This window comes from Podarcis bocagei (assembly GCF_964188305.1).
Source record: "Podarcis bocagei genome assembly, chromosome: 7".
Classification (NCBI taxonomy): domain Eukaryota; kingdom Metazoa; phylum Chordata; class Lepidosauria; order Squamata; family Lacertidae; genus Podarcis; species Podarcis bocagei.
Genome location: NC_138132.1, coordinates 34,470,124 through 34,498,084, shown reverse-complemented (window position 1 = coordinate 34,498,084; position 27,961 = coordinate 34,470,124). Strand labels below are relative to the sequence as shown.

Below are 27,961 nucleotides of genomic sequence, written 5' to 3'. Positions count from 1 at the left end.
TTGGTGCTGTGTGGCAGCATGAAAATAAGGGGAAGCAAAAGGAATTCACCCTCAATAGTGTTTGTATATAATTCCTTCATTTCAACCCAGCTTTCACTGGGGTTCCTACCTTAAAGGGGTTTGCACTCAGAATAATTTGAAACCTGGAGGCCACATTATCAGGAGGCTTGAAGAAGACTCGGGCAATTACTTGAAATATTTTAATTATTTTATTGATAACACTTTCCAGACTTTGCAAACAAGATTGTTTGATCAAAACCAAGAACCACAAATGAAAATGTTCAGTCAGAAAAATGTAAGTGCCTGCTCATGGGAAGACCGGGTAGCTGCAACCCTGGCTTCAAGAAGGAAAACTTGCATATTTAAATCTTGGAAACCAAAAGCAGTAGAGGATTTTTCTTTAATTTTTATTTTTGCAAATAAGGCATATTAACTTTTTTTACACACTGGCAATGTATTATGTTGCATGATATTGAAATGTGCAGTATAATGTTATTTTCTAAACAGCTTCAGGTGGTTTCTTCAGGGGGCTCATTTGGCTTTCTACAACCTATAAAGAGAGAAAGAATGCTGTAATGCTGAATTAGTTCCTCAATTTCTTCCTAGTTACCCACTCTTCAGACAGTGTAATTCTGTATGTTGTTGCACCTCACAGGTTTTGAGAAGAACATAGACATTTTAGGGTTACTTTGCAAAACAATTATGGATCAAGGTGAAGTACAGGTTGAGGGGAGGAGAAATCAACCCTGAATTCTGTTAAAGTTAAATTCTCTACTGATTTTAAGTAATTTCTTGAGATTATCAATTGAATCTTTATGCAAACGTTTTGGTCTTTTAAAGGATATAATGATAGCCCATGGAACCTGGGACAATTTTAACATTCATTTTTGCAAACAGAAGACAAGTTATCCTTATCGGGTAAGCCTAGAACCAAACCATACTTGCTTTCTTGATGCAGCTTTTTGGCACATACAAGACAGAAAGATCCACAGCTTCTCCATATCCGCTCTCAAAGGCAAGTGACAGCTGTGAGCAAAGGGAAGAACCAGGCCAGCTGGAATACTTACCAGCCTCCCTAGTTACGAGGTAGCAGCAACTATGCCCACTTTCTGGGCAGCTTCTTTCTTGGCTTGGTGAGCTTGCAGCACTGCCACAGCCTCCTCCACCTGGGGCAGGAAGAAACCAGGTTCACTATCACTCACCCAAGAAAGCAAAAAGAAGGATACTCCTCCTTGAATGTATGCGGCAGAGTAAAGAGAATGGAGAGAACCATTACCTTTGAACGGAGGGATTCTGGGGATTCTAGCATGTGCAGCAACTCTGAATTGTCAATCTCTAGCAGCATTCCTGTGATCTTTCCTGCAAGGCTGAGATGCATAGCTTGGATGAGCGGGAACAAACGTTCTCCTAGGGAAGCAAAAGTTAAGCCAGTCAAGAGGAAGGGTGTCAACTTCAGGCTCACACAGCCAGGGCAATGTGGGGGGAAGAAATCCTTGAGTCTGAAGGTATTTTCTGTACCACCCAGTCAGCTAGATGATGGGTGAGAGACACTGTGTTGGCCAGCATGTAATGGCTTTTTCCACCTGCCCTGTCCCACCCTCCCTTCATAAGGGTGCTGTTTCCAGAGGAAGAACTGTGAAGGGTGAGAGACTTCATTTCACCTGTGCTGCCCCACCTCCAACCAACCCAAGGAACCTTCAGTAGGGAGTTGATGCCACAGGTGTCATGTAACATAATACACATAAGCAGCATAGAAATATAATCAACTGCGTCAAAGGGATAGTGACTGGAGATCAACACAGAAAGCAGGTATCTTCCTAAATCATAATATTAAGTGCCATGGGATATCAACACACAAGACTCTGTTGGTCCTCTATGAAGCTTCCCAGGAAAAGCTCTAAATGGGAGTTGCCCACCACCCCACCAAACTGGAATCAATAGCTTTCCAGTACAATCATTTACAATCTGAGAAGTAAGATATTAAGCTATTATGTACCCTGTCACTTCTGTACACATGTGCTTAACATATTGTAAAGAAACTTGCTTTTACAAGATTTTGCCTGTGGCACTTGTGCCCCAAATCTCAGAGGGACAGAAAGGATTGGCTTACCCAGCATCTGTTTTTGCTCCTGGGGAGGGGCAGCAGCTAGCATAGATGCAGTTAAAGGCTCTTGTCCTTGCACATGAACAGCAGGCTGAGGGGCCTGTAAAAGAGAAGAAAACGTTTATGTTGTGAACACCCCTGAGATCTACAGATGAAGGGCGGTATATAAATTTAATAAATAAAACAACACAGAAAGAAGTGAAAAGGGAATCGGTTCTTTGTTTATTTTAAAACAATAAACTTATCAAAGAATTATATGCCAAAGGTTCTCTTTTTAGAAGTCATATCTTAACTAAAATGTTCACAACAGTAGTATATCATTCTTACAAGAACTCTTAGTTTTGGAAAGAACTTGTTAAAGGGAATGGAACTACATAATCTCAAAATCCTCAAACTTTGAAACTGGGGATGTAAGAGGAAATGTCTGAATCTTATCAGCAAGGTTCTTTAATAAAACAGCAGGAAGGGGCTGCTGGGAAAACAGAGCTTCCATAAAATGCCTGATGGAATAGGTCTTTGTCAAATGCCTGAAGTTCAACAGGGCAAGTGGAGAAGGGCCTGCCTAATCTCAGCTGGAAGGGCCACAGTACTGCATAATGGCTTCTGGTGGATACAAGCCATGCATCTGAGCCATCAAGAACCACTAACAGAGACTCCCCTAAATAACTCTGTGATGAGGCAGGAATCAGGCAGTCCTTAAAATATCCTAGACCCAACATATTAATGGCCTTGTAAATTCAGAACCTTGACTTTGTCCCACAACCACATGGGACAGCGACTGCAAGCTTTTAAGCTTTGGTGTAATATGTTGGCAGTAGTCTGCCCACACCAACAATCCCAAGGTAACTTCACTTTATTGTTTTATTCACCCTGTCCTATTATGCTAAATACGGACTTGAAGCTAGTGAAGCAAGCACCTGAAGAAGTTTCTTTAGGTTAACTCAGTTACCCTGCACAAAGCTGGACTGTTGATTTCTGCCCAGACTATACATGTTTATGGCAAAGTGTCTGAATTATATACCATTTTTTTATGTCATAACAGAAACAGTTGCTTACATACAGAATGCTTACTAAACTGCCCGCTGACCACAGATTTGGTTGAGATTCAGAATCATGCTGCATTGCAAACAAAGAGGAGAAAACAATCTGCCGCATTAAATTTAAGAAAAGCAGGTCTGAACCAGCATGATAGGAACACAGACACGGTTTCAGCCTGAGACTGAAAGATCTGACCATGATTTTCCTGAGCTCTATAGAGGAAAAACCAGAACACAGATATTCCCTGCCGTCTAACACTGATGTTTCCAGGCGAAGCCTCTTGTGTTACCTGCAAAGGCTGTACAGCTGGGTGGGGGCTGCGGACACTGGAGGCATATTTGTATGGCGGAACAGCCCTTGGAGCTTGCGCAGCTACAGGTGGTCGAGGCGCTAAATTTGGAGCTGTGGCAGGAACCCCTGGGGTGTTTTTAAAAAAGAGGTACAAAATAGAGAATCAGAAGGGTTTTTTTTAAAAAAAGTCAACAGTATCACATATCCCTCTCAAAAGCTCAAGACAACATAGCCCCACTACCATCACTTTATCTTCATAAATAAACTGTTTGGAGATCACATTAGACCAGATTGTAAAGCAAGCTACAGCTTAACAGGAATGAGCAGTGTGCTAATGCATGCTTCTCACACGTTCCTGTGCTGCTGCTCCCCTGCTGCTGACAAAACGAGCTACAGTCCAGCTGTCACGCTGTCTGAACCTGGGCTCATGGCTTGTTTCCTCCAAACGAGAAAGGGTAACCAAGGTTTGTTTGTAGCTCACTGTTCACGATTTGCTGGTGCATGCTGCTCAGTCGCATTAACATGCAGATTTTTAAAACTATGGCTTAACTTTAATGTGACATGCAAGTTAGGTCTGGGACTGGCAGCTGAGTGTGGAATTTGAGCCTGGTGTCCCCAATCCTAGTCCTGTTAAGAAAGTTTATTTGAAATTGGGGCTATTATCTGTCAATTCTAATAAGATTTGCCTTTTAAGTGTTTGTTACCCTGGGTTCCTTTGGGAATGAAGGGCAGGTTACAAAATTAATGATCAATAATAGTACTGTACTAAGTGCAAGGACTAAAATTCTCTGCTACCAAAATGTCTATAGACAGACCCAGCTACCTTACTGACTGTCAAGTGTCATGCAACACTATCAGGTGCCCTCGGAAGGAATGGTCAGCAGAACCCCACTACTCTTTGCACACACCAGAAAACAGAATGATCTACCTTCTATCCACATCCCGAATCAGCTTCTATAAACCAGTAGGAAACCCTGCAAGTCCAGTCACTTACCAACCCTTTGGGTTGCACCAGGCATGCCACGTGAGGCTTGAGCATTGCTCGCTGGAGCCAGGTGGCGTAGGGCTGGTCTTGGTCCAGACTGGCGCATAGTGTTTGGCATTCCTTGGAAGCCTAGAGTGGTTTTTTTTTGGGGGGGGGGGGAGGCAGAGAGACAGAGAGCACAAAGCTACTGGTCAATCACAGTAGGGCAATACAACTGAACTAAATTGTGGCAAGGACAACCACAGGGATTAGACATTTGTGACACACAGTTTCTGCCAGGCTACCATATCCTGGTAGATCAAAAAAGGAGATGACTGCCTTTACAAGGATGGTCAACTCCTGGCTCAGGGACCTGATAAGGCTGCCCCAAGCAAATGTTTCTTCCCCCTGTCACACAAGACTATTTTTGGCTGTAGGGGCGCACAGGGTGGGTGGATTCAGCAGCCTGATGGGGATGCAAACTGCCCCCTCCCTACTTCATTTCCTCATCTGATCTGCACAGGACAGCTACTTTTCCTGTATACATGTGATGTCTGCACATGTGAGAATGTGGAATGGCCACACTAACCCACCACCGAAATGTGACCTCCCAGAGTTGGCCAAGGGTAAATGTGGCCCTTGAGAGAGAGGGGGGGTGAAGGTTTCCTGCCTCTGCCTCCAAGGTCCAAGTGGCTCCTTCATGCTCACCTTGAGGTCTCCCTCCTTGCTGCCAGCGTGGGTTAGGCCTCATCTGAGTCATCTGATTAGGTGCATAGTAAGTGGGTCTGTTCTGAGCCTGAAAAGCAGAGCAGGGCATGCAGTCACATTGCAAAATTACTATTAACATTTATCAGTTGCTTTAGACAAAAGAAAAAGTCTCAAAGCAACTTGATAAATGGTTCTTAAGCAGGTTTAAATGACCTTGTTCATATGTTCCAACCCCCAATTCACAGGAAAAGTGGGGGGAAACATCCTGTATGCTTCATTCTCCAGTGACCAAGAACCTACAAATTTTAAAAGGTGATAGTTTTGCTTATTTCAGGTAGTTTAAGATGCCGTAGACAAATCATGTATCAAAGCTAGTATTTTGGACAGAGTAGGTATAATCCTTGAAGAGACACAACCCATTTTTGCTGGGACTTACCTGGGGCACAGCTGGCATGAAATACCCTCCTGCAGCTGGCTGGAACTGATTGATGATGGCATTGGCAGGCAGGGCTCTCATCCCAGCAATGCGCTGCATGTATTGGTTGGTGAGGTGGGCTTTCCGCTCCTCCTTTCTCTGTGCCAATGCAACATATAGTGGTTTGGAGCCCACAATGCGCCCATTCATTTCCGTTACAGCTTTGGTGGCTTCTTCCGGAGAGGAAAAGCAGACAAAGCCAAACCCTTTGCTTCGCCCGTCTTCCAGCATCACCTAAACAAAGGTAGTTTTTAAAAGCAACTCAGGGAAAGAAAGACTCATGCTTTCTGCACTGATGCTGTGTCACGTTGCCTAAGCTGGAGGAACACTGCCATGGGTGGGTGGGGAAACACCTCAAGATGGCAGTGTTAGAGGAGTCCCATTGTTAAGAGAATTCATGCAACAGCACTCTGCAAACGGTTCTGCCCACTGGCTTTCTGCCAGGGATAAGTTTGTAACCACAAACAGGACATATAAGAATAGCACTTTGGAAGCAGGCTTGCTCAGTAACCCCAGCCAGCCCTCTCCCTGCCCTTAGTTCACACATGGATGATAACTTTATCCCTGATCTATCACTTGCTAATTAACAGTGCAGATGAAAACCACCACAGGACAACTGCAGGCTTTAACACCCAAATGGCAGAACCTGAGGTACCCCTATGCCTCATCATGTGACTTGCACAGCACTGCTGAACTTAACCCAGGAAACTGCCCTGCATAAGCCCAATGTTGCAAAGATGTAGAGACAAGCCCTCAACAAAGAGAGAAGTGACTTGTCTGGATTTGCTTTGCATTGCTTTAGCACCATGTGTCCCCAGGCCTACACATATTCTGCCAGGCCTGGGAAAGATTCAGGTGCAGCCCTCTCACAACAACAGCAGCATGAATCATACAATCATCAGAGGCAAAGGTGCAGGTAATTTCACTATCCTCTTGCCCCCAGAGGTTTCAACACATAGCACAAACCAAGTTTGTTTTATGGACAAGATGCATCCAAAGCAGGTTCCTGAAATTAAGTCCCACTGAGTTCAGCAGGTCTTAACTAAATATATTTAGGATTGCACCCTTAGGCAGATTCCTCAACAGTTCCTACTTCTGAGGGACTTTCAGTTATGAAGTCTTACTCTGTGTCTGTTAAATTCCATCCAGTCTTTACCTTGGCACTTGTGATAGACCCAAAAGGAGAGAATTCCTTCCTCAGCTTCTCATCATCAATTGTATCATCCAGGTTCTTAATATATAAGTTAACTCCCTAAAACAGAGAGAAGAAATTGGCATGCCACAGTAACAATGCAGAAGGGGACAACAATTCATCTTTACAAGCAGTAAACTACAAGCAAAGCCAATACGTACTGATTGATCTTTACAAACAAATAACGTTCCATCACCTGCTGAAGGCAAAAAAACCCTCCAAAAACTGAAATGTTACAGAGTTGTAGAGGCAAGTCTTTTGTAAGAGAACATAAACTTGCCTGGATTTCCTCTGTGTTGCTTTAGCATCACATGTCCCCGGGCCTGCACCTCACAGCAAGGAGCGGGAAAGATTCAGATGCAACTCACATCAGCCCCCTTCCCTGGATTTGACTTTCTTCTATGCTACACACAACCCACGTATTGTTACTACCATCCAATTATTGAACTTACTCAAACAGGACCTTCAGCTGATAACCGCTACTCATGGAACCAAAACCTTCACAGGTGGCCAATCCCACTAAGTGTCACTGTTTAATTTGACAGTGTCCATCTTATTTGACACAACAGAGAATGTACAAGGAGAACAGAGTCCAGATGGCAATCTAAGACAAATCACACCATAACGGTTCCATTCCACAAATGTGCAATGTTAGAAACCTAATAAAATCATGAGCATATTCCTTTTACCTGATACCGGCTGATTCTCTCTTGTTTTAGCTGCTCAAATTTCCTTTTCAGCTCTGCCTGGCGCTCCACTTTCTTCTGTGCCCTGCCCACAAACACCATTTTACCATTGATATCTTTTCCATTCATTTCTTCCACTGCCTGTAAGGGATTTCAAAAGAGTAAATGTCTCTAAGATGCTGAACTGGTTACAAACACTCTTATTAGCACTCCTATTTCTTCTCCTGGACTAACAACCCCATCTGAAATTTGGCAGGCTTCATCCACTCAGTAGTGGCAGACATCTTCCAGTTCTGCCAAAAATTAAAAAGGGATAGCCATGCGTTGATTTCCCCATCAGTCAACGGGGAACATGCAAAGCTACATGAAACAAACCAGAGTGAGGCTACCCTTTGGGCTGAAAGCAAAGGGCAAGGTCCATCCAAGCCCCCAATCTAAAGCGGGCTCCTATTTTTTCATGTGCCACCCCTAAAAATAATTGCAGAACCACCACATTTTAACCATAAATAAAACCCTTTAAAGTCCCAAACCACCTTGTTTTGTGGTTGCAGGAAAACAGCTGACAGATAGTGGAAAACAGTTCCAAGGCATAAGACTGGCTCTGTGTTTGGGTGCCACCCATAAACATTTGCTGAATGCCTGTGTTCCAATCCAGAAGGAGGAAATGCATATTCTGTAACCCATATACCTTGTTGGCTTCTTCGTGCTTCTCAAAGCTCACAAAACCAAAGCCTTTCGACTTCCCAGTGGGATCTGTCATGACTTTAACACTGAGAGTCTTACCTATTACCAGAAGAAGAGAGTTAGCAAAGGTAGCTTACAGCAAAATTTCAAGGAAGAGCTTTCAAAATGAAAACCTGTAGCTTAAGGATTATTCCCTACACCAAGTCAACACTGATGCTTCAAATTTGCCAGGATGAGACCCAATGTTTACAATATCTCCTAGGAGAAACACCCTATTTTATTCTGCTTTGCAATCTTTCTTTCCTTTTCCCTTTATTATATTTTATTGCCAGGAACTATTAGATAATCTCACGCATAAGAATTTAAACAATTTTGCTCTCAGAAAGAACACCAAGTGCTGAAAAATAAGTTCTCAATCCTCTCTATATTAATTTGCTCCAGTGAGTACATGGATAATAACCAAAGAGTTTAAAATTGGGGGGGGGGGTTGTAAATGCTAAAAGGTGAAGTCATAAACAATGTATTACATAAAAGCTCAGTTAATGAAGCATTATAATATGATGACAAACTATATATACATATTTTTAAAACTATCAGTTCAGCATATCTAACACCCTTCAAGTTCAGATAGCTTAAAGGCAACAGCAATGAAGAAGGTAGGAAGAATGGCCCCCTGCACTCAAGGATGCTTTGTTGGCATCTTTTCAGCTCTTTCAGCCTTTGGCTTAGCCGTAAGGGATCACTGTGACTTCCTGAAACCAAACTCTTGACTGTCCTTATGCGAGGATGCTTCACGTGCACAGCACCCAAGAGCCTAGATGATAAGTTCAAAAACGAGTCAACAAAATGGTACCAGCTACGATGGCTTCAGAATGTTAACAACTTTTTGAAACTGGTTGCTTTACAAGAGCTGGGCTAGGGGAATTTCCAGCTGCAAGATAAAAAAACTGTAAGACTCTGGGATTGACCTTGAATCTTTTAAGTGTTACACTCAAAACCAAGAGGAATGTCGACAGAAGAGGCCTTAGCAGTTGCATTAGTGAAGATAAACGATTCGCTGGAACAGCTTCATAAGAAAACAGACGTGATAAATGCGAAAGTGGATGCTGTAAATATTAAAATCGACTTAATTGCAGAAAGTATAAATAATCTGGGACAAAAGGCGAATACCAATACAGAAACCATCCAGAAATTGATACAGGAATCTACTTTGATACGGCAAACTGCGGATGAAGCCAGGGAGAAAGCCGTTGCTGCTGAATGTAAAGCAACACAACTGGAGAGAGTTCCAGCCCTACAGAGGCAACTTGATGAACATAAGTTGACGCTTGTTATGACTGAACTTTAAGTAAAACAGACGAATTTGAGGATCAGAGCCCTACCTGAATTGGAAAAGGAAAGCTTGACAGAGTTTCAGGAGGAGACAGGACTAACATTGGTTGAGAAAGAGAGGTATTTGGGGGTTAGTGTGACTGCCAAAATGTGAATCTATTTAAGGATAACTGTGAAGGACGTTGGATTGAAGTGAAAGGGGATTTGGAAATATGGACAAATTTGAAGTTGTCATTGTTGCTGTGGTGGGGATGAGTGTTGCTGTGTTGCCGCGGATGTTGCTTTTGTTTCAAATATTGCAAGTTTTGGATGGGATGGATTGTTTCAGGAGGTGGCAGAGGGATGTTTCCAGATTTGTTTGGCAGGGCAAGAAGCCTCGAGTAAAATTTAAGATATTGACTGATGCCAAAGAAGGAGGTGGATTTGCCCCGCCAGACCTTAAGCTTTGTTGTGAACCAGCTGCTTTTTGCTGGCTGAGAGAATAGCTGCTTCTTGAAAACACTGAAGTGTTGGATAATGTCAGATGAACTTGATGGATTATATGGAATTGGCGGAAATGACTGGCAAAATCCGAGACCAGGGAGAAGAGCCGGCGGAAGACTGGAAAAAGTTTAAAGACTATTTACAGAAATATTGTAAAATCAATGAATGTTAGAAGAATGTTGGAATGAAGTTATATGGCTTTAGTAGAAATGTTATAAGGAATTAAGTATAAATAGATTAATAGAATATTAAAGGAAAAAATAAGGCTAGAATGTGTTAAGATAATTATAGGATAGAAAACAGAGGAAGATGGAAAGGAATTGCTGAAATAATTAACAGAAGTGGAATACAAAAAGGGAGGTGTGAGGAGGTCGTTGAAATAAGTGAATGAAAGATAAGATATTGAAAATGTTTGAGGTGTTTTAAAGTGTTTTTGTTCTGTTTTGTTAATTTGATGTGTTGGTGTTGTGTAGTGTTTTTGTATTGTATTGTTCTTTTTTTGTAGTGTTTAAATGGTTGGAAAAGTAATAAATATTATTTTTTTAAAAATGTTAACAACTTGCTGCTGGAATATTTACCGTATTTGCCGAAAAGCTCCTTCAGCCGTTCGTCATCCATGTCATCCCCAAAGTTTTTAATGTAGACGTTGGTGAACTCCTTTGCTTTGGCTCCCAATTCTGCCTCACGCTCTTTACGGGATTTAAATCTCCCAACAAATCTGGATGGGGAAAAGAGAAAAGCTAAGATGAAAAACGCTCCCCTGCCAACAACAGAAAAGAAAGGTTAAAACAAAAACTAACCAAAAAAAAAAAAAAAAAAAAACAGGCAGCAGGTAGGTGTGAGAAGGGCAGAAATAAATAGGGTAAACAACCAAGCGGAAAAATCCAGTCCTGATATGGAAGCAGCAGCACAAAAACACCCACCCAGTGCTACTCAACAGGGCAAACCAGAAGGGAGTCAACTAAGCCCAGCAGCAGGGAGGCAGAAAGTGAGGGGCAGGCCCCTACGCCAGGGGGAGTAGGCTGTGGCTCGGGCAGGGAAACTCACCAGCCCTGGAGTAGAGAGGCAGCAGGCCAAAGCTGGGCCAGGAGAACCAGCAGCCTTGTGGGTTAATACTGAGATGCATCACGGCTCATGCGGTGGCTGCCGCTGCTTCTGGCCGAGACACTCACACTTTGCGGTCGTTCAGCAGCATGCCATTCATCTTCTCAATGGCCCGGTCCGCAGCGTCCTGTGTCTCAAAGTGCACAAAGGCATAGCCCTTAGAGCCATTCTCGTCACACACCACCTGCAAGGCAATTGGGCAGAACTGAATAGCATGTACCAGCACCCCAAGGTGTTGGGTTGCTCACTTCTCTTTCTTTCTTTTTTAAATGATATTTATTAAAATTTCAGAAACAAAAAATTACATAGTTAAAAATAAAAGAGACAAGGGAAAATATAGGGGGGGGACACACAAAATACAAAATATAGGGAAAAAAGTTAGAAAAAACACTTAAAAACAAATTAATCCTTCCGTATCTTACATTTCATTTCCTTGCTTCCCTGACCTCCTCTCACCTCCCTTTTTTGTATTCCAGTTCAATTGGTTACTTCAGCAATTCCTTTCCCTCTTAGTCCTTTAACCTAATATTTTATAGCTTTAGATTCTCACCTATTAACCGGCCATTTTTTCATACACCTTTATGACATTGCTGCTAGAACCACTTAATTTCATTCTAACATCATTCTAACATTCATTAATTTTACAATATTTCTGTAAATAGTCTTTAAATTTCTTCCAATCTTCTTCCACCGACTCTTCACCCTGGTCTCGGATTCTGCCAGTCATTTCCGCCAATTCCATGTAGTCCATCACCTTCATCTGCCATTCTTCCAGAGTGGGTAGATCTTGTGTCTTCCAATATTTTGCAATAAGTATTCTTGCTGCTGTTGTGGCATACATAAAGAAAGTTCTGTCCTTCTTTGACACCATTTGGCCGACCATGCCCAGGAGAAAGGCCTCTGGTTTCTTCAGAAAGGTATATTTAAACACCCTTTTCATTTCATTATAAATCATCTCCCAGAAAGCCTTAATCCTTGGGCACGTCCACCAAAGGTGAAAGAATGTACCTTCAGTTTCTTTACATTTCCAACATTTATTATCGGGCAAATGATAGATTTTTGCAAGCTTGACTGGGGTCATGTACCACCTGTATATCATTTTCATAATATTCTCTCTTAAGGCATTGCATGCCATAAACTTCATACCTGTGGTCCATAACTGTTCCCAGTCAGCCATCATTATGTTATGTCCAACATCTTGTGCCCATTTAATCATAGCAGATTTCACCGTTTCATCCTGTGTATTTCATTTCAACAGCAAGTTATACATCTTTGACAAAATCTTAGTTTTGGGTTCTAACAGTTCTGTTTCTAATTTTGATTTTTCCACCTGGAAGCCAATTTTCTTGTCTAAATTGTATGCCTCCATTATCTGATAATAATGAAGCCAGTCTCGCACTTTGTTTTTTAATTTCTCAAAACTCTGCAATTTCAGTCTATCTCCCTCTTGTTCCAAAATTTCCCAATATTTCGGCCATTTGACCTCCATATTGAGCTTTTTCTGAGCCTTCGCTTCCATTGGTGACAGCCACCTTGGGGTTTTATTTTCCAATAGGTCCTTATATCTTATCCAAACATTAAACAATGCTTTCCTGACAATATGGTTTTTAAATGCTTTATGTGCTTTGACCTTATCATACCACAAGTATGCATGCCATCCAAATACATTATTAAAACCTTCTAAATCCAAAATGTCTGCGTTTTCCAGAAGTAGCCATTCTTTCAACCAGCAAAAAGCTGCTGATTCATAATAGAGTTTAAGGTCTGGCAGGGCAAATCCACCTCTTTCCTTTACATCTGTTAGTATTTTAAATTTTATTCTAGGCTTCTTGCCCTGCCAGACAAATCTAGAGATATCTCTCTGCCACTTCTTAAAACAGTCCATTTTGTCCAAAATTTGCAATGTTTCAAACAAAAACAACATTCTAGGCAATACGTTTGCTCACTTCTCTTCACCTGAACTGAGCTTCAAAAAACCTGAGTTTTTTTGCACCAAAATTGTGTAAAAAACACTTTTTTGCACCAATATTGTGAATGAAATCACAAGAGCTGTTGTTCAATGTCTAAGCAAAGTTTCCAATCAAGGAAAGGAAAGGAAAGGAAATGCAGTTAGAACACCTGGCAAGAACTTCTTGTCTCCAGATCATTTAAGCGATCTTTTTACTAGATTTCCATATTGCAACTTAACTTACACACAAAAAAATCCTATTCCATTTTACATGCATTTAAGACCCAAACCACCTCATATGTTTAAATACATATAAGTAGATTTTCCTGGAATCCTGGGAAGATAAAAAGTCTCACCTTGCAAGAAAGTATATTCCCAAAAGCCGAGAAAGTATCATAAAGTGCCTTGTTGTCTATGGATTTGTCCAGGTTCTTAATAAAGACATTCCCTACACCTGATTTCCTCAAGGAAGGATCACGCTGAGACCACATGATGCGGATGGGTTTCCCTTTGATCACATCAAAGTTCATGGTGTCCAGGGCTCGCTCAGCTGTAGGATGAGAAGCAATAAAAAGACTGTCCTTTGAGAAAAAGGGAAGCAATCCTTCACAAGCCGGTGTCTCTAAATAATGTCAACCTTATGGACATTCATTCTCTACCCACATCACACATTTAGGCAACCTTTTTTTTGATAATTTGTGTTTTAAATAAATAAAATATTTCCTTCAACTAAGCAGCAAACCACCTGAAGACTGAGAGAAGGGGTGGAAAGGTGTGTTTATGTACATGCACATCTATGCAATACTCAACATCTGACTATCGCCAATACTGACTATGACCTCTGCAGGTAATTCAGTAAAGATAAAGGGACCCCTGACAGTTAAGTCCAGTTGCGAACGACTCTGGGGTTGCAGCGCTCATTTCGCTTTACAGGCCGAGGGAGCTGGCGTTTGTCCGCTCCGAAGTTTTTCCGGGTCATGTGGCCAGCACGACTAAGCTGCTTCTGACGCAACGGAACACCGACGCCAGAGCAGGACACGAAACGCCGTTTACTTTCCCACCGGAGCAGTACTTACTAATCTACTTGCACTTTTGGGCATGCTTTTGAACTGCTAGGTTGGCAGGAGCTGGGACTGAGCAACGGGAGCTCACCCCGTTGCAGGGATTCGAACCACCGACCTTTTGATCAGCAAGCCCAAGGCTCAGTGGTTTAGACTACGGTGCCACCCGCGTCCCAGGTAATTCAGTACATCAGCAATAATATGGACAGGTCCAGGAGCACAGTGCAAATACTGCACCTAGTGTATGTAGTAGCAAGCATACTGATGGAAAGATTTTCCCTAACCAGGTGAGACAGGCAGGAAACATGCTTGGTGCATATCCAAAACTTGCCAGTGCCAGGGTTTTTTTATAAACAGCAACAAAAGACTTGGAACCAAGTTGGTATTACCATGTGTACTTCAGCATCACTGCTTTATTCGCCATTCAGGCATTATTATGTATGTTCACCCTATGCCAATACAGAATCAGAGAAGTCCTACTCGAACTAAGTATATTCTAAACATATTCTAAGCATATTCTAAAGCTTCAGCAATGTAGACTCTCCCTTAACTCACACTAATCCTCCTTCAGGATTCTATTTCTGTACTGAGTAGCATATTAAAAGGATGATGACATATACACACCAGGATCCTGTTCATAAAATTCAGAGGCTTGGGACTCAGTTGCACGCCAAGTGAGTAGCAGGAAGGAGAGAGCAGGCAAGCCTGAGGCTAGAATGAGAATGTGCTACCTGATATGCTACCCACCTATTTGCCTCTAACAGGCAAAACTGTCCCAACTGGGGGTGGGGGAGGAACCCATGCAGGGCTTTCCTGGCTGCCTCACCTGACAAAAAAGAGCCCGGGTAAAGCAGGGGGGAGCACGGGCAGCAGAAATCAGGAGAGAGAATGAATGAATACAGGCTTAAGATTTCACATATGTCCACAGAAGTACTCTTTACAAAGCTAATCATATGCCTTCTTTACCAAGACCTCACCTACAAAATTAGAAAGCTGCCTGGCCAAACTGTACTAAACACCTGTGGCTTCTTTTCCCTGATATAGGATATTCTAAATATAGGGAGACTGAGTGGAAAAAGTTAGCTAATTTAATGAATCACTCATCATTCTTGACTATACCTCAAAATGCATGTCCTTATTAATATTAAACTGTCTGCATCTCAAGGGGGAGGCAATGCTGTCTTTTTTGCCATCAATTCATTTCAGCGCCTTCCCAAAGTAAGTTTCCCCTTTTACCAAAAGTAGTTCTCATTTTGTGTAGTATGCGCAAAATACTACACAGAACCCTTAAAATTAACCCTCACTGGCTGACCACCTGCTGTTGTTGCCTAGAGTTGTGTTTCAAGTTGTCCATTGCATCATAGCATGATGCAGACCAGGGTTGTCACGAGTAGTGCTTAAGGGGCGGCTTGCTTCCACCAACACTCCAGGTCACGTTACCAGGCAGGTGGTACTGAAAGCACCTACTGAGCAAGACATGAACACTATCCAAGAGTGAGCCATGGCTGACATTTTCAAGGACTCCTACCCTCATTCTATTCCCTTACTGTCAATCATTTGCCGAAGGGGGGGGGAGGGGGAGGCACTATGATTTTAGTTGAAAGGGAAGATTCAGTTGTGTTGCTTTAACCAAAAGAATTCCATTTCAAGTGGCACCTCATCCCAGCTAGTCAAATTTGGCAGCGTTTATTTATAGCAAGAAGAGGTGCTCCAAAGACATGTGTTGGCAAGCACAGCAACCCTTAGAATACACCACTTGCAGCTGAGAGGGGATGAACATTTGGAAGTAGGCATGCAACAAGAGGTTCCACCACAGCACTTGTTGCACTGTAAATATGCTGGACCCCTTGCCCTGCAGAGGTTCCCTAGCAGCATGTGACCATGGGCTTTGAGATGTTGCTGTAAAATAAACATTCCCCCATGCTCGAAGTCATATTTATACAGCACTGTGGCAGATAGACTGGCAGCCTTCTGAAACATTTACTGAAAAATGCTTTTCATTTTCTCTGCAAACCTCCATCATATTCAAGTTGAGCTTCCACAAAATAGAATTCCAGGTGATGTACCCATGTATTAATCTATTTGATTTATATCCAGCTTTACAATGCATAAAGCTCCTCAGTGAACTTACATGAAATAATTACATTAGGGCTGCTTCTCTCACACAGTATTCATCCAGGGTAGCCAATATGCTCTCTCACCAAAACTCCGTAAATCAGTCATTAGGGTACTGCAGCTCTTCCAACTGCTTTTTATTCTCAACTTCCTACAACTGTTGGGCCCATTTGCCTAACTGCAGGCTCCTTTAGTTCCTTCCCCTGTAGACTGCAATGCTCAGACAACTCTAGTTTCAGCCAGTGCTTGTTTCTGGGAGACCACGTGGCTGGAAGGAAATGGTGAGAAGCAAGTGGTGTGTGCAGAGTGCAAACTTTGGGATACCATAATAAATAATCTTGATTTGCCCCATACTGTACTTACCATCAGCTGGTTGCTGAAAGTTAACATATGCATATCCTAGGGAGCGACGGGTTATCATGTCTCTGCAGACACGGATGGAGAGCACAGGACCTGCAGGACTGAACTTCTCATACAGCATGGCTTCTGTGACGTCAGGGTGCAGGTCACCCACATACAGAGATGCCATTGGGTAGCTACTAGCAGCTGTGTTCATCTTTCACTCAGAGGCCCAGATGCTTATGTTAAACTTTTTTAAAAAGTATTTTTTAATATATATTTTTTTAAAACTTCACTAGCTTTTAGAGGAATGGGGTCAGAGCTAAGAGGAAAGGCTGAAGAAATGCTAGAAAGTATTGGAAAATAAGGGAAAGCAGCTATAAGAGAAAAATGCAGTGCAAATTTCAAAAATATAACTAATATTTGACTTGATAAGAGAACTGAATCAGATCTGGGTGGAAATTTGTACAGAAAACTAAATTAAGGGACCTGAAATGTTTCAAAAAGCTGTTTAAATGTATTTTTTAAAATGAAATTTCCAATTCTGCCTTTTAAAAAACCCGTATATCTTTCCCTTGCAAAATGAGCAATTGTGGATTGTATTTTAAATTTGTAGTTTAATACTTCTGGATTAACTTATTTCCCTGTCTTCCAGATATTAAAAGGGTAACTTTTTAGGAGCAGGGGTCAATAACCCTGTGCCATTTTAAATTAATAACTAACAGCTGTTGCCCCTATAAGACTACTTTGCAACACAGATAAAATCTGGTTTAAAAAGACAACAATATGTATCTACCAAGGCCTGGTATGGCTTTAGTTCTTTTTAAAAAAAACTTTTAAAGGGCAGGAAAACAGTACAGAAGGCCAAGCAGATCAAGACGAAGCGAGAGACCTGCAGTCATTAAGAGGGAAAACGAAGGGTAGTGGTAGGAGAAGAGAAAGTGCGCGGAAAGTGGGGCGCCGGCGGCAAGACGAGGCGCGGGGGCGGCAATGAACTGGGGAGGCGGCAAGGCAAACCTGGGCTCTGGCTTCAAGGAAGGTGAACGGGGGAAGAAAAGAAACGGGGTTCCGACCCACTCTGGGCGGGCCGGGTGGGGGAAAGCGATTCTAGGGTGGCGGAAGGTGGGGCAAGGAGATTAGAGGCGAGGTGAAAATAAATAGGAATAAATACGGAGGGGGTGTTGAGGGGGAAAAGACACACCACACGATTGAGGGGGGAAGAAAAATCACGAGGCAGATTTGGGGGTTATTAGAGGCAAAGACAGACAGACAGACAGGCACAGAAGCGTCAGCCAAAAGTGGCCCCCGCGCAATTAACAATTGCTTAATTATATTATTATTATTAAATTAATTACCCTCCTCCTTATTCCTGTTTGTTATAATCAATTTTTTCCTTTGGTTTTTTTTTTCTTTTGCTGTTTTTAAGGCTTTTTTTTCTTTTTAGGGTTTTTTCCCCGCGCCCCCCTCCCTTCCTCTTCCCTCCTCGGAGGCTGCGAGCAGAGAGGGGGCAGCGCTGGCCGACCAGGACCCTTTATAGGCCGCGCCGAGGCGGGCCGCCGGCCGAGGGCGACGCTGCTGCTCGTGTTGCCGGCGCCGCCGCCGCGAGGGCTTCTGGGCCGCCTCAGCGACAAGGAAAGCGGGGAAGGAAGAGCGGAACACGGAGCGGGACGGAGGGGCCACCGCCAGCTGCAGCGCCACCGCCTGGCCGGAGGAGGAGGCGGCTGCGGCGGCGCCGCTGCTTTTCAGGCTCTCTCCTCACGCCCGTTTCTCCCTCACACTCGTCGCGCCAAGGCGCCGGGAGGCTTCCCCCTGAAATCACGTAGTTCCTTAAGGATGCTGAAAATGGTAGCTCTGTGAGGGGGAAACTACCGTTCCCAGGTGGCTGAGTGCGGGGTGCAGCATGAAATGTATGGTGTTGCGACAGATGCACATCCAGTACACATTTAAAGCCCGTTACTTCCCCGCAAAGAATTCTGGGAACTGTAGTTTGGGTATTGTAGCTTTGTGAGAGGTGAAATACAGTCTCCAGGATTCTTTGGGGGAAGTGGTGTAATTTGATGTGTGGTGTACCTCTCTCTCCTCATATATTAATCTCACTCTCACTCAAACACCCCACTCCTCATTCATATGCATCCTTCTGTCAGAAAAACATGGTCCATGATTTGGCATTGAAAGGACAGGGGGAGGGGCAAGCAAGGAGGGGAGAATTGTGTGCTACTAATCTCAATATTATTGCTGCTCAGAATATTTATAACCCACTTTCTATCCAAAGATTTCAGGACTAGATTTTTTCCTGAAGCAGCTGATGACATAATGCATTTGTTCTTATCTGTTGTGTTTATTGTATTGAAATAGAAGCTGTCAGTATTTTGTGGGAGAGACTCAAGCACATATCAGAAATTCAGGTTAGCACAATTAAAGTGGATTAAACTGCTCTGTTGGCTTAGTACAAATAACCCACCAAAGCAAAGGTCAGGGGTTAGGAAAAGGACGGAAATACACGGATAAATATGAGTTGGGCAAATGATTAACAGGAAGTATCCCATAAATCAGGATAAATTCAAAATAAATGCTCATTGTTGTATAACCTCCCATCAAACAAATCAGAACAAATGCTCAGTGAAGTCTGGACATAATCTAACCTCTGTATAGGCTTTGTGTAAGCAAATCAGGATAAATGCTGAATAAATGGGTCATCTTGAGGAGCTCAACCTCATTTTAATCTCCAACATTTCCAGGCCTTTCATGGCTTTGCCAGCAGGAGACAAATCGTAGGCTCCATACATTTTTTGAAGAGCCAAAACGATCCTGTGATTCCACTGTGCATATCACACTTAGGCATAATGTAGCTGGGATCATCCTGTTAAGTTACAATGGGAAAGCAGGAAACAAAGTATAGCCTGTGCGAGTGGAAGCCATGGCTCAGTGGGCCCACTGTCAGTCTGTGTAGACAAGATTGACCTAGACTTGAGATGTAGCAGCTCCCTCTGCCCCCCCAAGAACAGACAGAGCAGCATTGACAGCCATTCCCACAGCATCCCCAGCAGGGCAACATCCCCCAAACACAATGTCACGCCCCAGTGATGTTCTGGATATCACCTATGCAAAGGTGGTGCCAATGAAATCACAGCAGCAACAAAGGATGCCTATGATGTTGCCTTGCCCAGTGAACACTCCTTCAACACACACCAAGATGCCAGGCAGAGGAGTGCCTTTCCCCTAACACAACCTCCCCAGTTAAGAATAGGGGAGGGTGACAAAAGAACCACCTGTAGCCAGAACTTTCTGGGTGACCCCTTATAGAGAACATCTCAAGTTCCTTGCACAGTCATGCAGCAGCCCAGTAAGGGGCACCCATTTGCCAGCCAGGCAGCAAAGGAGGCTCCAAGATCCCAGTCAAAGCAGCAGCCAGCCAGCCTCCTGGTCCAATGGGTAGGAGGCCTGCAGAGAGGAAGCCTCCCCTTCGACATAATAGCACTCCACGAAGCAAGCTCATCGCAGGCAATTGTAGGAGCTGCCTTAACCCTGATAATGCCTTTTGCTTACCAGTATAGAGGTGAAAGAAGGGGTGCGAGTATGTGTAGAAACTAGCATACTGTACAAAGGTAAAATTTACTTTCATTGCTCCACCCACTTTTGCCTCTGGACCCACCCACCATGCCCTTGAAAGGTGTCCCAAAGTGATCTCAGGGCTGAAAACGTTTGCCCACCGCTGCTGATGAGGGAGAAGATGCAGAAGGGGAGCTATGAAAGCAGTGAACACCATTTCCTCCCTCTCCCTGTGTATGTGTTGCTCCAAAAAATTAGAGGGAAGTACATCAGCTGAACCAAGCAAAAGTATTATTTTTTACTGGAAGTACAGCAGCAGATGGTGACTTTTTGCTATTACGGTGCCACAACAGCATGCTCAGCCTCTAACAAGCATGAAAAAGGAAAAGGGTTTATAAAGCTGAAACAGTGCAGATTGTCCAGGCACTACCCACTCTATGTTCCTGTCCTCTTGACACTTGCATGCATATGGCCCAGAGAGCACTCCCAGTCCCAGTGGCAATGAAGGCATGGTAGTCAGGAGGAAAGAGCATTTTCCTTATATAGTGGTACCTCGGGTTACAGACGCTTCAGGTTACAGATGCTTCAGGTTACAGACTCTGCTAACCCAGAAATAGTACCTCGGGTTAAGAACTTTGCTTCAGGATAAGAACAGAAATTGTGCGGTGGCGGCGCAGCGGCAGCCCCCAATAGCTAAAGTGGAACCTCAGGTTAAGAACAGTTTCAGGTTAAGAACAGACCTCCAGAACAAATTAAGTTCTTAACCCGAGGTACCACTGTATAGACTGTGTCTATAATCAACAAATTGCCAGGAAAGGTTCTTCTAATGTATGCAAAAAGCAGGACTGAGGGTTGAGTTCAGCTTCCCTTTTTGATTTTATTCAAGAGAAGGCTGCTGAAAATCTCTCTCTCTCTGGGGGTGGGGGGAGGATCACAAAGGTCCATAGTCCAGGAATGGCAGAGCCTAGCAGCTTTCCCGTTTTTGATTCCTGGTTCTTGAGCAGAAGCGTTCAGAACTGGACGTGGTGGAGGCATGTAAACTGGTGCTGCTGGACTGTGAGCCAAAGAGGAGGAGGATGAAGAGAAGAGAAGGGCTGCAAACTGGCTGCTCCTGAGGGCCGCTGCCTCCCTCGGCCTCTCACTGGATGCACTACTGGGGGTGGCTGTTGTCATCAGTGGGCGATGCTTACTCTGTTGGGATGATGAAGTTCTACTAAACAAGGTGTTAGAGCAGACTGATGTGAGAGAATTTGGATTTTGGCAAATAGGTTTTCCTCCCAGCATGGGGCCCAGATAGATTCCTGACGAAGCAGCCAGGACAGCCAAGCCAGGGTTGTCTTCCCTCCTGAGGAGATGGACTTGGGGGGAAGAAGGAGCTAGAGATTTATGGAAAAGCCACCAAGGCCAGGACTGGAAGGGCGAGAGGAAGGATGTTGCTCTAGGAGGAGTTTCCATTTCAGCCACATAGTTGTTCAGGTGGGAGAGGAGGCGTAGCTGGATAGAATCAGTGCCACTTTGCTCCTTGACGGTGCCCAGGTATCTCACTACTTCTGTAAAGCATTCACGAAAACCGATCGTCCTGTAATCGACTGCCAGCACTCGAGCATCTAGTGTTTTAAAAATAAAAACAGATACGCCGCCATTACTTCCCTCAGCAGGACACACATGACTTTGATGCCCTCTGAAATGGGATTTGGAGTGCAATCCTGGCCGGCTAATGCACTTTGCAAGAGAGTTTAAGGCACATATGTTGCCTCCTGAAGGTACTTTCTGTCAGGAGATGCCACTTGAAATGGACTGGCAGAGTCAAACGCAATGTGGCATCATCTGTGCAGTTAGCAACCATTATCTGATTAAATGTTGAAAAAGAGGACCAGGCAGATGGAGCAGCAGGTCTCCCAGTACAATCAGGATTCTGGCTACAGCAGGATGGAGGTGCAGGGGGACTTTAACCCTTTGCCACACACACTCTGTAAATCTGTTCAGGCAATTGCTTATTGGGGTCACGTCTAGTTTGACCTCAGACCACAATAGAGTGAGATTAGTGCTGGGGAGCCATTTACACAAAGCATAGCTCTACATGCTAACTTCTATGGTTGACTGAAGACATTTTGTGACCCCTGAGGCAGAGCAGCAAATGCACACCCACACACCCAGACAAGGAGCAAAGTACTCCCAGACATGCCCAGAACTGGCTTTAAAGGAACATTTTATTTTATGTCAGGAGATAGCCAGAACATCATCCATGCTATTACTATGCTGCTTGCCTCATCTTCCTGCAAGGCCAAAGATAGGGGACCCCAAAGCCCCAAAAACTGGAGTTGGATATTTGCTACGAGGCCCAATACATGCTCTGGGTTTTTACATGCTTTATCTCCTTTTTTTATTACAGATAGGTAGCCGTGTTGGTCTGCCATAGTCAAAATAAAAAAAAATCCTTCCAGTAGCACCTTAAAGACCAACTAAGTTAGTTCTTGGTATGAGCTTTCGGGTGCATGCACACGAAATGTATCTGAAGAAGTGTGCATGCACACGAAAGCTCATACCAAGAACCTTTTTTTATGTATGTGATATACCCACGTGGAGTTACTTGTACCCTATGATCGAAAGATCGTTGGAGAAGTTTAGACAGAATGGCAAGAGGGAGGAGAGCTGCTTCTGCTGCCGCCACCCTCCAGCTTCTGCCACCTGAGACAGCTGCACTGCTTTGCCTAATGGTAGGGCTGGCACTGCTAATTGCAGCAGCAGCATCTGACTAGTCTCCATACATGGGATGGCAATAACATAACATGGATGGCAAAGACTTGAGCAGAGTCAGTTTGTTTTTTTTTACCTGTGTCTCCAATGGCATGAAGCATTTTTAAGTGATCTACCGTCATCTGCAAGATCTCTGCTTTCTCCATTTTGGAAGAGCCCTGTTCATTGGAAAAAAAGAGGACTCCTATTATATGAACACAGATTGTAATGTGTGATAGTGGCTGCTTCCAGAGCACTAGTACTATGCGGAGGGATCCATGCACATACCAGAAATTTAGATGTGCCTTGGGATTTGCTGGGGTTATACATAAATAATATTGTGTGCATATATGTATAGCAGAGTAATTAAGGTAAAATTAATATGTGAGATTTATGTAGGTAAGCATATTAGATGAATTAGATGTGTTTGGTTGGGAGGGGAAAGAGCATGCTTGGAATATTGGAAGTGAGAGGTGATGGGATAAGGGCTTGAAAGGGAGTTCCAAAATGTGTGCCTGGCAGCTGGGAGTTTACAGCTGTTAGCTGGTATGAGAGGTGGAGGTATCTGGATGATGGCTGGGTTAGTTTGATAGAGGGTCAGCATTGTTATTCCTTATTGTATTATATGAGCCTAAGTAACCAAAAACTGAACATACATTTATATATACTGAGTGATCATAAAGCCATTGATTATACTTTTAAAAAATAAATTATAGCTTCATACACACATGTCTCTTTACTGGGCAACGCTAGAGGTGAGAAATATTCAGATACTTGGTATCTGTGATGGCAGCAGAAATAAAGGGAGTTGATAGAAATACCCATCAGAAAGCCAGCTCAGGTGGTCATGTGATCCAGGGTAGTTGAGGAGAATCTAAGGGTAGTGTCAGGGAACCACATATGGCGGGGGGGGGGGGAGTGGGGCATGGCATGAGGTGCACAACTTAAGTGGATTAAAGTGTGCTATTGCCCTAGTGCAGTGATGGCCAAACTTGGCCCTGCAGCTGTTTTGGGACTACAATTCCCATCATCCCTGACCACTGGTCCTGTTAGCTAGGGATGATGGGAGTTGTAGTCCCAAAACAGCTAGAGGGCCAAGTTTGGCCATCACTGCCCTAGTGCAAGTTATATATATATTTAATGCATTTATATCCCACCTTGTTCTCCGAGCAGCTCAAGGTGGCAATTTTGACTCTCTCCCTCTCTGTTTTATCCCCCAAGAATCCTGTAAGGTTAGGCTACCGGCCCACAATCACCCAATGAGCTTTATGATGGCCAAGTGGGGATTTGAATCCAGGTCTCTCTAAGGTCCTAGTCTAACCACTCTAACCACTACACCACAATGGCTATCTTCATTTCTTTCTTTCTATTTTCTAAAAAGAGGATTTACTGCTGTTCGGGAATACCAATACTGTAGTTATGTTCACACTGCCACTTACTCTGCCATTAAGAGCCATTCAAATAGTGTGCATGTACCACATCTTGTGATCAGTTATGTGGGGTGGGACTTAACTGAGCCTCCTCAATATTTTATTCAACTTGGCACCCCCATACTCTGCCCATATCCCTTGGGCTCCCACTGCTAAGCTTTGAAACCACATTCCCACAACATTAGCCAGAATCCAAAAGAAACATTTAGTTTATCAACAAATACCACTGTTTGATGCATTTTCTCTCTCTCAAAGCAGCTTCAATCCAATAAGAAAACGTATATGATCATCACTTTGTACTTAGGAATGGTGTGAATATTTGAGACTGCCATTGCCTATGAATGGACTGAACATCCATACACAGATGAAAGCTTAATGAATGCAACCAAAAAGGTCGTGCACATTGGGTTGAAGACACCCCCCCTCTCTGAACTACACAATGTCATGCCAATGCAGCTTGAACTGCAGCAGGAGGGGGACAACTTAAGCCACTAATGTGACCATACCAAAAGCAATGGGGAAATGCACTGCAAAGTGTACGGTGGACAATTCTTTAATGGGAAGATGTATAACCACCACACAAGCAAATCAGAATGAAAGCAGCATGAATCCTCATTGTTGTATAACCTCCCTGCAAACCAATCAGAACAAATGCTCAATGAAGACCGGATATAGTCTAACCTCCACATAAGCTGTGTGCAAGCAAATCAGAATAAATGTTCAATGAACATGTATTCTGGAGGAGACTGATGTCATAACTTGGGGGGGGGGGATTTGATAGGGAGATGCACTTACCTGCTTCTCAAAGGCAGTGGGAACCAAACGCCGTAGTTCAGATAGGCTGCTGTTAATGCGGTCCCTGCGCCGTTTCTCGATTATCTGTAAGGGCATCATGGAAAAGGACAACTCTGCATCATTCATTTGCACCATGCACTTCATTGAAGAGGCTGGAACCCTCTGGACACTAACCCAGGAGTAAGTCCAGAGAACTTACTTTTGAGTAGACATTAAGTAAGCCTTAAGTTTTTGATGTCTACATTAAGTTCAGAATTCATTTTAAAATTACATCATTTTTTAAAAGAGAAATTCACTGTTGCTGAAACTCAAAAAAAGAAATACAAACACTTTAAAATATAAAAAATGTTTTAAAATTAAAAATCAATAAATCATCAATCTTTATCCACTCTGTTTAATGTTTAACCCAGAAGAACTTTGTGTGTAACCACCCAACTATTTGCAAGCCACTTTTGAAGGCAAACCATTCCAAGACAGTTAACAGAAATGTAGAAACAATTCAGTAGTCACATAATTAATTAGTGGAACAGCAGCACAATAACCGCCAGCATCAGATCACTCTGGCCAATCATCCTTAGGGCCCACTTAAACACTGAAGTGAGGAAGCCAGTTGAAGTTCTCAAGAGAGGGCATTCCAAAGATGTGGGAGGCGAGCCTGAAAAGGGTGCCTGGCCATGTAGAGAGCTCTGAGGCAGCAATTTACTCCCCCACTCCAGTAAAGTCCTGGGGATGGAGGACCATAAACAAATATTGAGGTCTGGCAATTCTGATCAAACAGTGGATGGTCTTGGGACCTGGGTTTGAATTGCCCCTGTTGGCTTTTTGCAGTATGGTAGCGCTGCAGAGAGCTTGCTGGGGAGACCATGCATTAAAAAGGGACTCAAAAATAACTTAAAGAAGGTTTTAATAAGAAAAACAAAAACTCCATTTAAACTAAATACATCAACAAACCAGACCCAACCACCAACCCATCCCCCAGGGTAATGGGAGAGCTAGGTGCTGCTCCTTATATACTCTACCCAGATGCTGACACACCTTAATCCAGTGTTTCCCAACCACTGTTCCGCGGCACACTAGTGTGCCGCGAGATGTTGCCTGGTGTGCCGCGAGATGTTGCCTGGAGGGAGGCGGGCGAGTCGGGCGGCGAGAGGCGGGGCGGCGGCAGCGAGGAGAGGCCGCCCAGCGCAGGGCTCTTGCCGTCTGCCTGCCTGGCTGCCTGCGAGCTCGGCGGGCAGCGCCTCCGTCCGCAGCGCCCGCCTCGCGGCTCTCATTCCCTGCCCCTGCCAAAGCTCACCCAGCCAAGCCGCGCTCTCCTTCCTGCCTCGCTTTGCTGCCTCCTCCCCCCCACCCCCAAAGCTTGGAGGTTCCCCTGCAAGGGGGAGGGAAAAAAATTGAAACTTACACTTTCGTGCGTCCCTCCCGGCGTGACGCTGCGCGCTGACGTCACGGGGCTGTAATGGTGGTGTGCCTCGAGATTTTTTTCATCAAACAAGTGTGCCTTTGCCCAAAAAAGGTTGGGAAACACTGCCTTAATCAAATACAACTCAGCAGCACCTGCTATGTTTCACAGCTGTAAAGCTGGGTCTCGTTAGTTTGCTCTGGCCCTTGCTCTGGCCCCTTAAAGACACATACATTGGGTGGAACAGTGATGAACCTTTACATGTAAAGAAACCATTCAACAGCCCCTTCTCCATATGTGGACTCCTGGGAGGTTTTTTTAGAAAGTCATTATATTTCAGCCAATTTCCTCAATGTAAAATCTAAATGATAGCCGCCTACCCCACTGGTTGCTGTGAGGGCTAACAAAAGGGAATGAAAGTTATTTTGCATATAAAAACCATTCTAAAAATAAAATAAAAATAAATCAGGTTTTAGATCATGCAGCACTCACCCCTCTCCGCTTCTTTCTTGCTTGTACATGAAAGATCCTTGTGGGGGATGGCGAACTGAGAAACAACATCAACAGATCCAGTGAGAAGCAGTTGTGGCTTTAGCACTTTTTGACTAGACTACGATTCCATGCATTGTATTGGGCTGCCCTTAAATACTGCTTAGAACAGTGTAGTCCAACCCACAGCCTTTTTTGTTAACGAAGGCGTATACATCTGTTTGTGTATTAAATTTGTTTAATAGTTAAATATATTGTGTATTTAATTACATATATTTAATTAAATGTATTAATTGTGTATATTCAATAATATGAAATATACTACATAACTTTAATTTACGATGTGGAAATTTAATTCAGTGTGGGGCCCGCAAGTTGTTTGTCAAAGTACTCTTGCGGCCCACTTGGTATGAAAAGATGCACAGCCCTGACTTGGAAGCTGCTGCTAGGCCATGAGTGTGGCCCTAAATCAGCTTGCATGAGGATATATCTTCCGCTCAATGGTAGGAAAATTAGGAATCTCACACAAGCTGAAATGAAAAAACTTGGTACTCCCATCTGAGTTCAGAAGTCAATACTCGCCATTTGCCCCGGAACAGGAAATGAAAGACACTCATGCAAATAAGTTTCCCATCAGTGCCAAGTATTATAAGGGAAAAAATCCTATAACACGAGGAAAGCAAAATCTATGAACAGCTCTGTGTTAGAGTGTTTCTGAAGCTGCCTCTAGTGGCTTCCCTCTACCAGCTTCCCTCCTGGACCATTCAGTGGTACCAGACCTCCTGCCTCCAAATGATGCAGTTCCATTCATTTGGCATCCTCACCATGGAAGCGTCCCCTTACCTGCTGCATTCTTCCTCCTCCTCTTTTCCCACCACAATGGGTGCATGATCCAAGCCTGTGTCCGACAAGTCGTGGCCCTCCTCTTCCTCCTCCCAGCAGCGTCTCTTCATACTGAGGCACCTGAACAGCGGACAAACATCCTTCTCCTTACTCTGCCCGGAGCAGGCAGGAGGACACGGGCCACCACTTCCCTTTC

At 43.8% G+C, this 27,961-nt stretch overlaps 2 protein-coding genes across 3 annotated transcripts; both read right to left on the bottom strand.

Moving 5' to 3' along the window:
• Positions 1-190: 190 nt before the first annotated feature.
• On the bottom strand, positions 191-17,989 carry PABPC4 (poly(A) binding protein cytoplasmic 4). The gene is made up of 15 exons (XM_081203905.1): positions 16,549-17,989; positions 13,366-13,559; positions 11,130-11,245; positions 10,536-10,675; positions 8,147-8,241; positions 7,462-7,599; positions 6,737-6,832; positions 5,542-5,814; positions 5,106-5,193; positions 4,428-4,547; positions 3,432-3,559; positions 2,111-2,204; positions 1,277-1,407; positions 1,068-1,166; positions 191-550 (listed from the first exon to the last, which is right to left on the bottom strand). Exons 1-14 carry the CDS (start codon positions 16,739-16,741, stop codon positions 1,080-1,082), a joined length of 1,893 nt encoding a protein of 630 aa, XP_081060031.1. The 5' UTR covers positions 16,742-17,989; the 3' UTR covers positions 191-550; positions 1,068-1,079.
• On the bottom strand, positions 17,845-27,961 carry HEYL (hes related family bHLH transcription factor with YRPW motif like). 2 transcript variants are annotated; one of them, XM_081203929.1, is made up of 5 exons: positions 27,766-27,961; positions 26,926-26,980; positions 25,035-25,118; positions 22,907-22,988; positions 17,845-21,680 (listed from the first exon to the last, which is right to left on the bottom strand). In XM_081203929.1, exons 1-5 carry the CDS (start codon positions 27,873-27,875, stop codon positions 20,932-20,934), a joined length of 1,080 nt encoding a protein of 359 aa, XP_081060055.1. In that variant the 5' UTR covers positions 27,876-27,961; the 3' UTR covers positions 17,845-20,931. The 2 variants fall into 2 exon arrangements, with proteins under 2 accessions (XP_081060055.1, XP_081060056.1); XM_081203930.1 differs by lacking the exon at positions 26,926-26,980 and having other exon boundaries at positions 27,766-27,870.

Excerpts from the sequence above, each read along its gene's own strand:
- HEYL (XM_081203929.1), bottom strand. The coding sequence starts at position 27,875 with ATGAAGAGACGCTGCTGGGAGGAGGAAGAGGAGGGCCACGACTTGTCG. Across the intron at positions 22,989-25,034 it reads CCACTGCCTTTGAGAAGCAG|GGCTCTTCCAAAATGGAGAA; the intron begins GTAAGTGCATCT and ends TCCAATGAACAG. Across the intron at positions 21,681-22,906 it reads TCATGCCATTGGAGACACAG|ATGCTCGAGTGCTGGCAGTC; the intron begins GTAAAAAAAAAC and ends TTAAAACACTAG.
- PABPC4 (XM_081203905.1), bottom strand. The coding sequence starts at position 16,741 with ATGAACACAGCTGCTAGTAGCTACCCAATGGCATCTCTGTATGTGGGT. Across the intron at positions 11,246-13,365 it reads GGAATATACTTTCTTGCAAG|GTGGTGTGTGACGAGAATGG; the intron begins GTGAGACTTTTT and ends ATTGCCTTGCAG. Across the intron at positions 6,833-7,461 it reads AGAGAATCAGCCGGTATCAG|GGAGTTAACTTATATATTAA; the intron begins GTAAAAGGAATA and ends TCTCTGTTTTAG.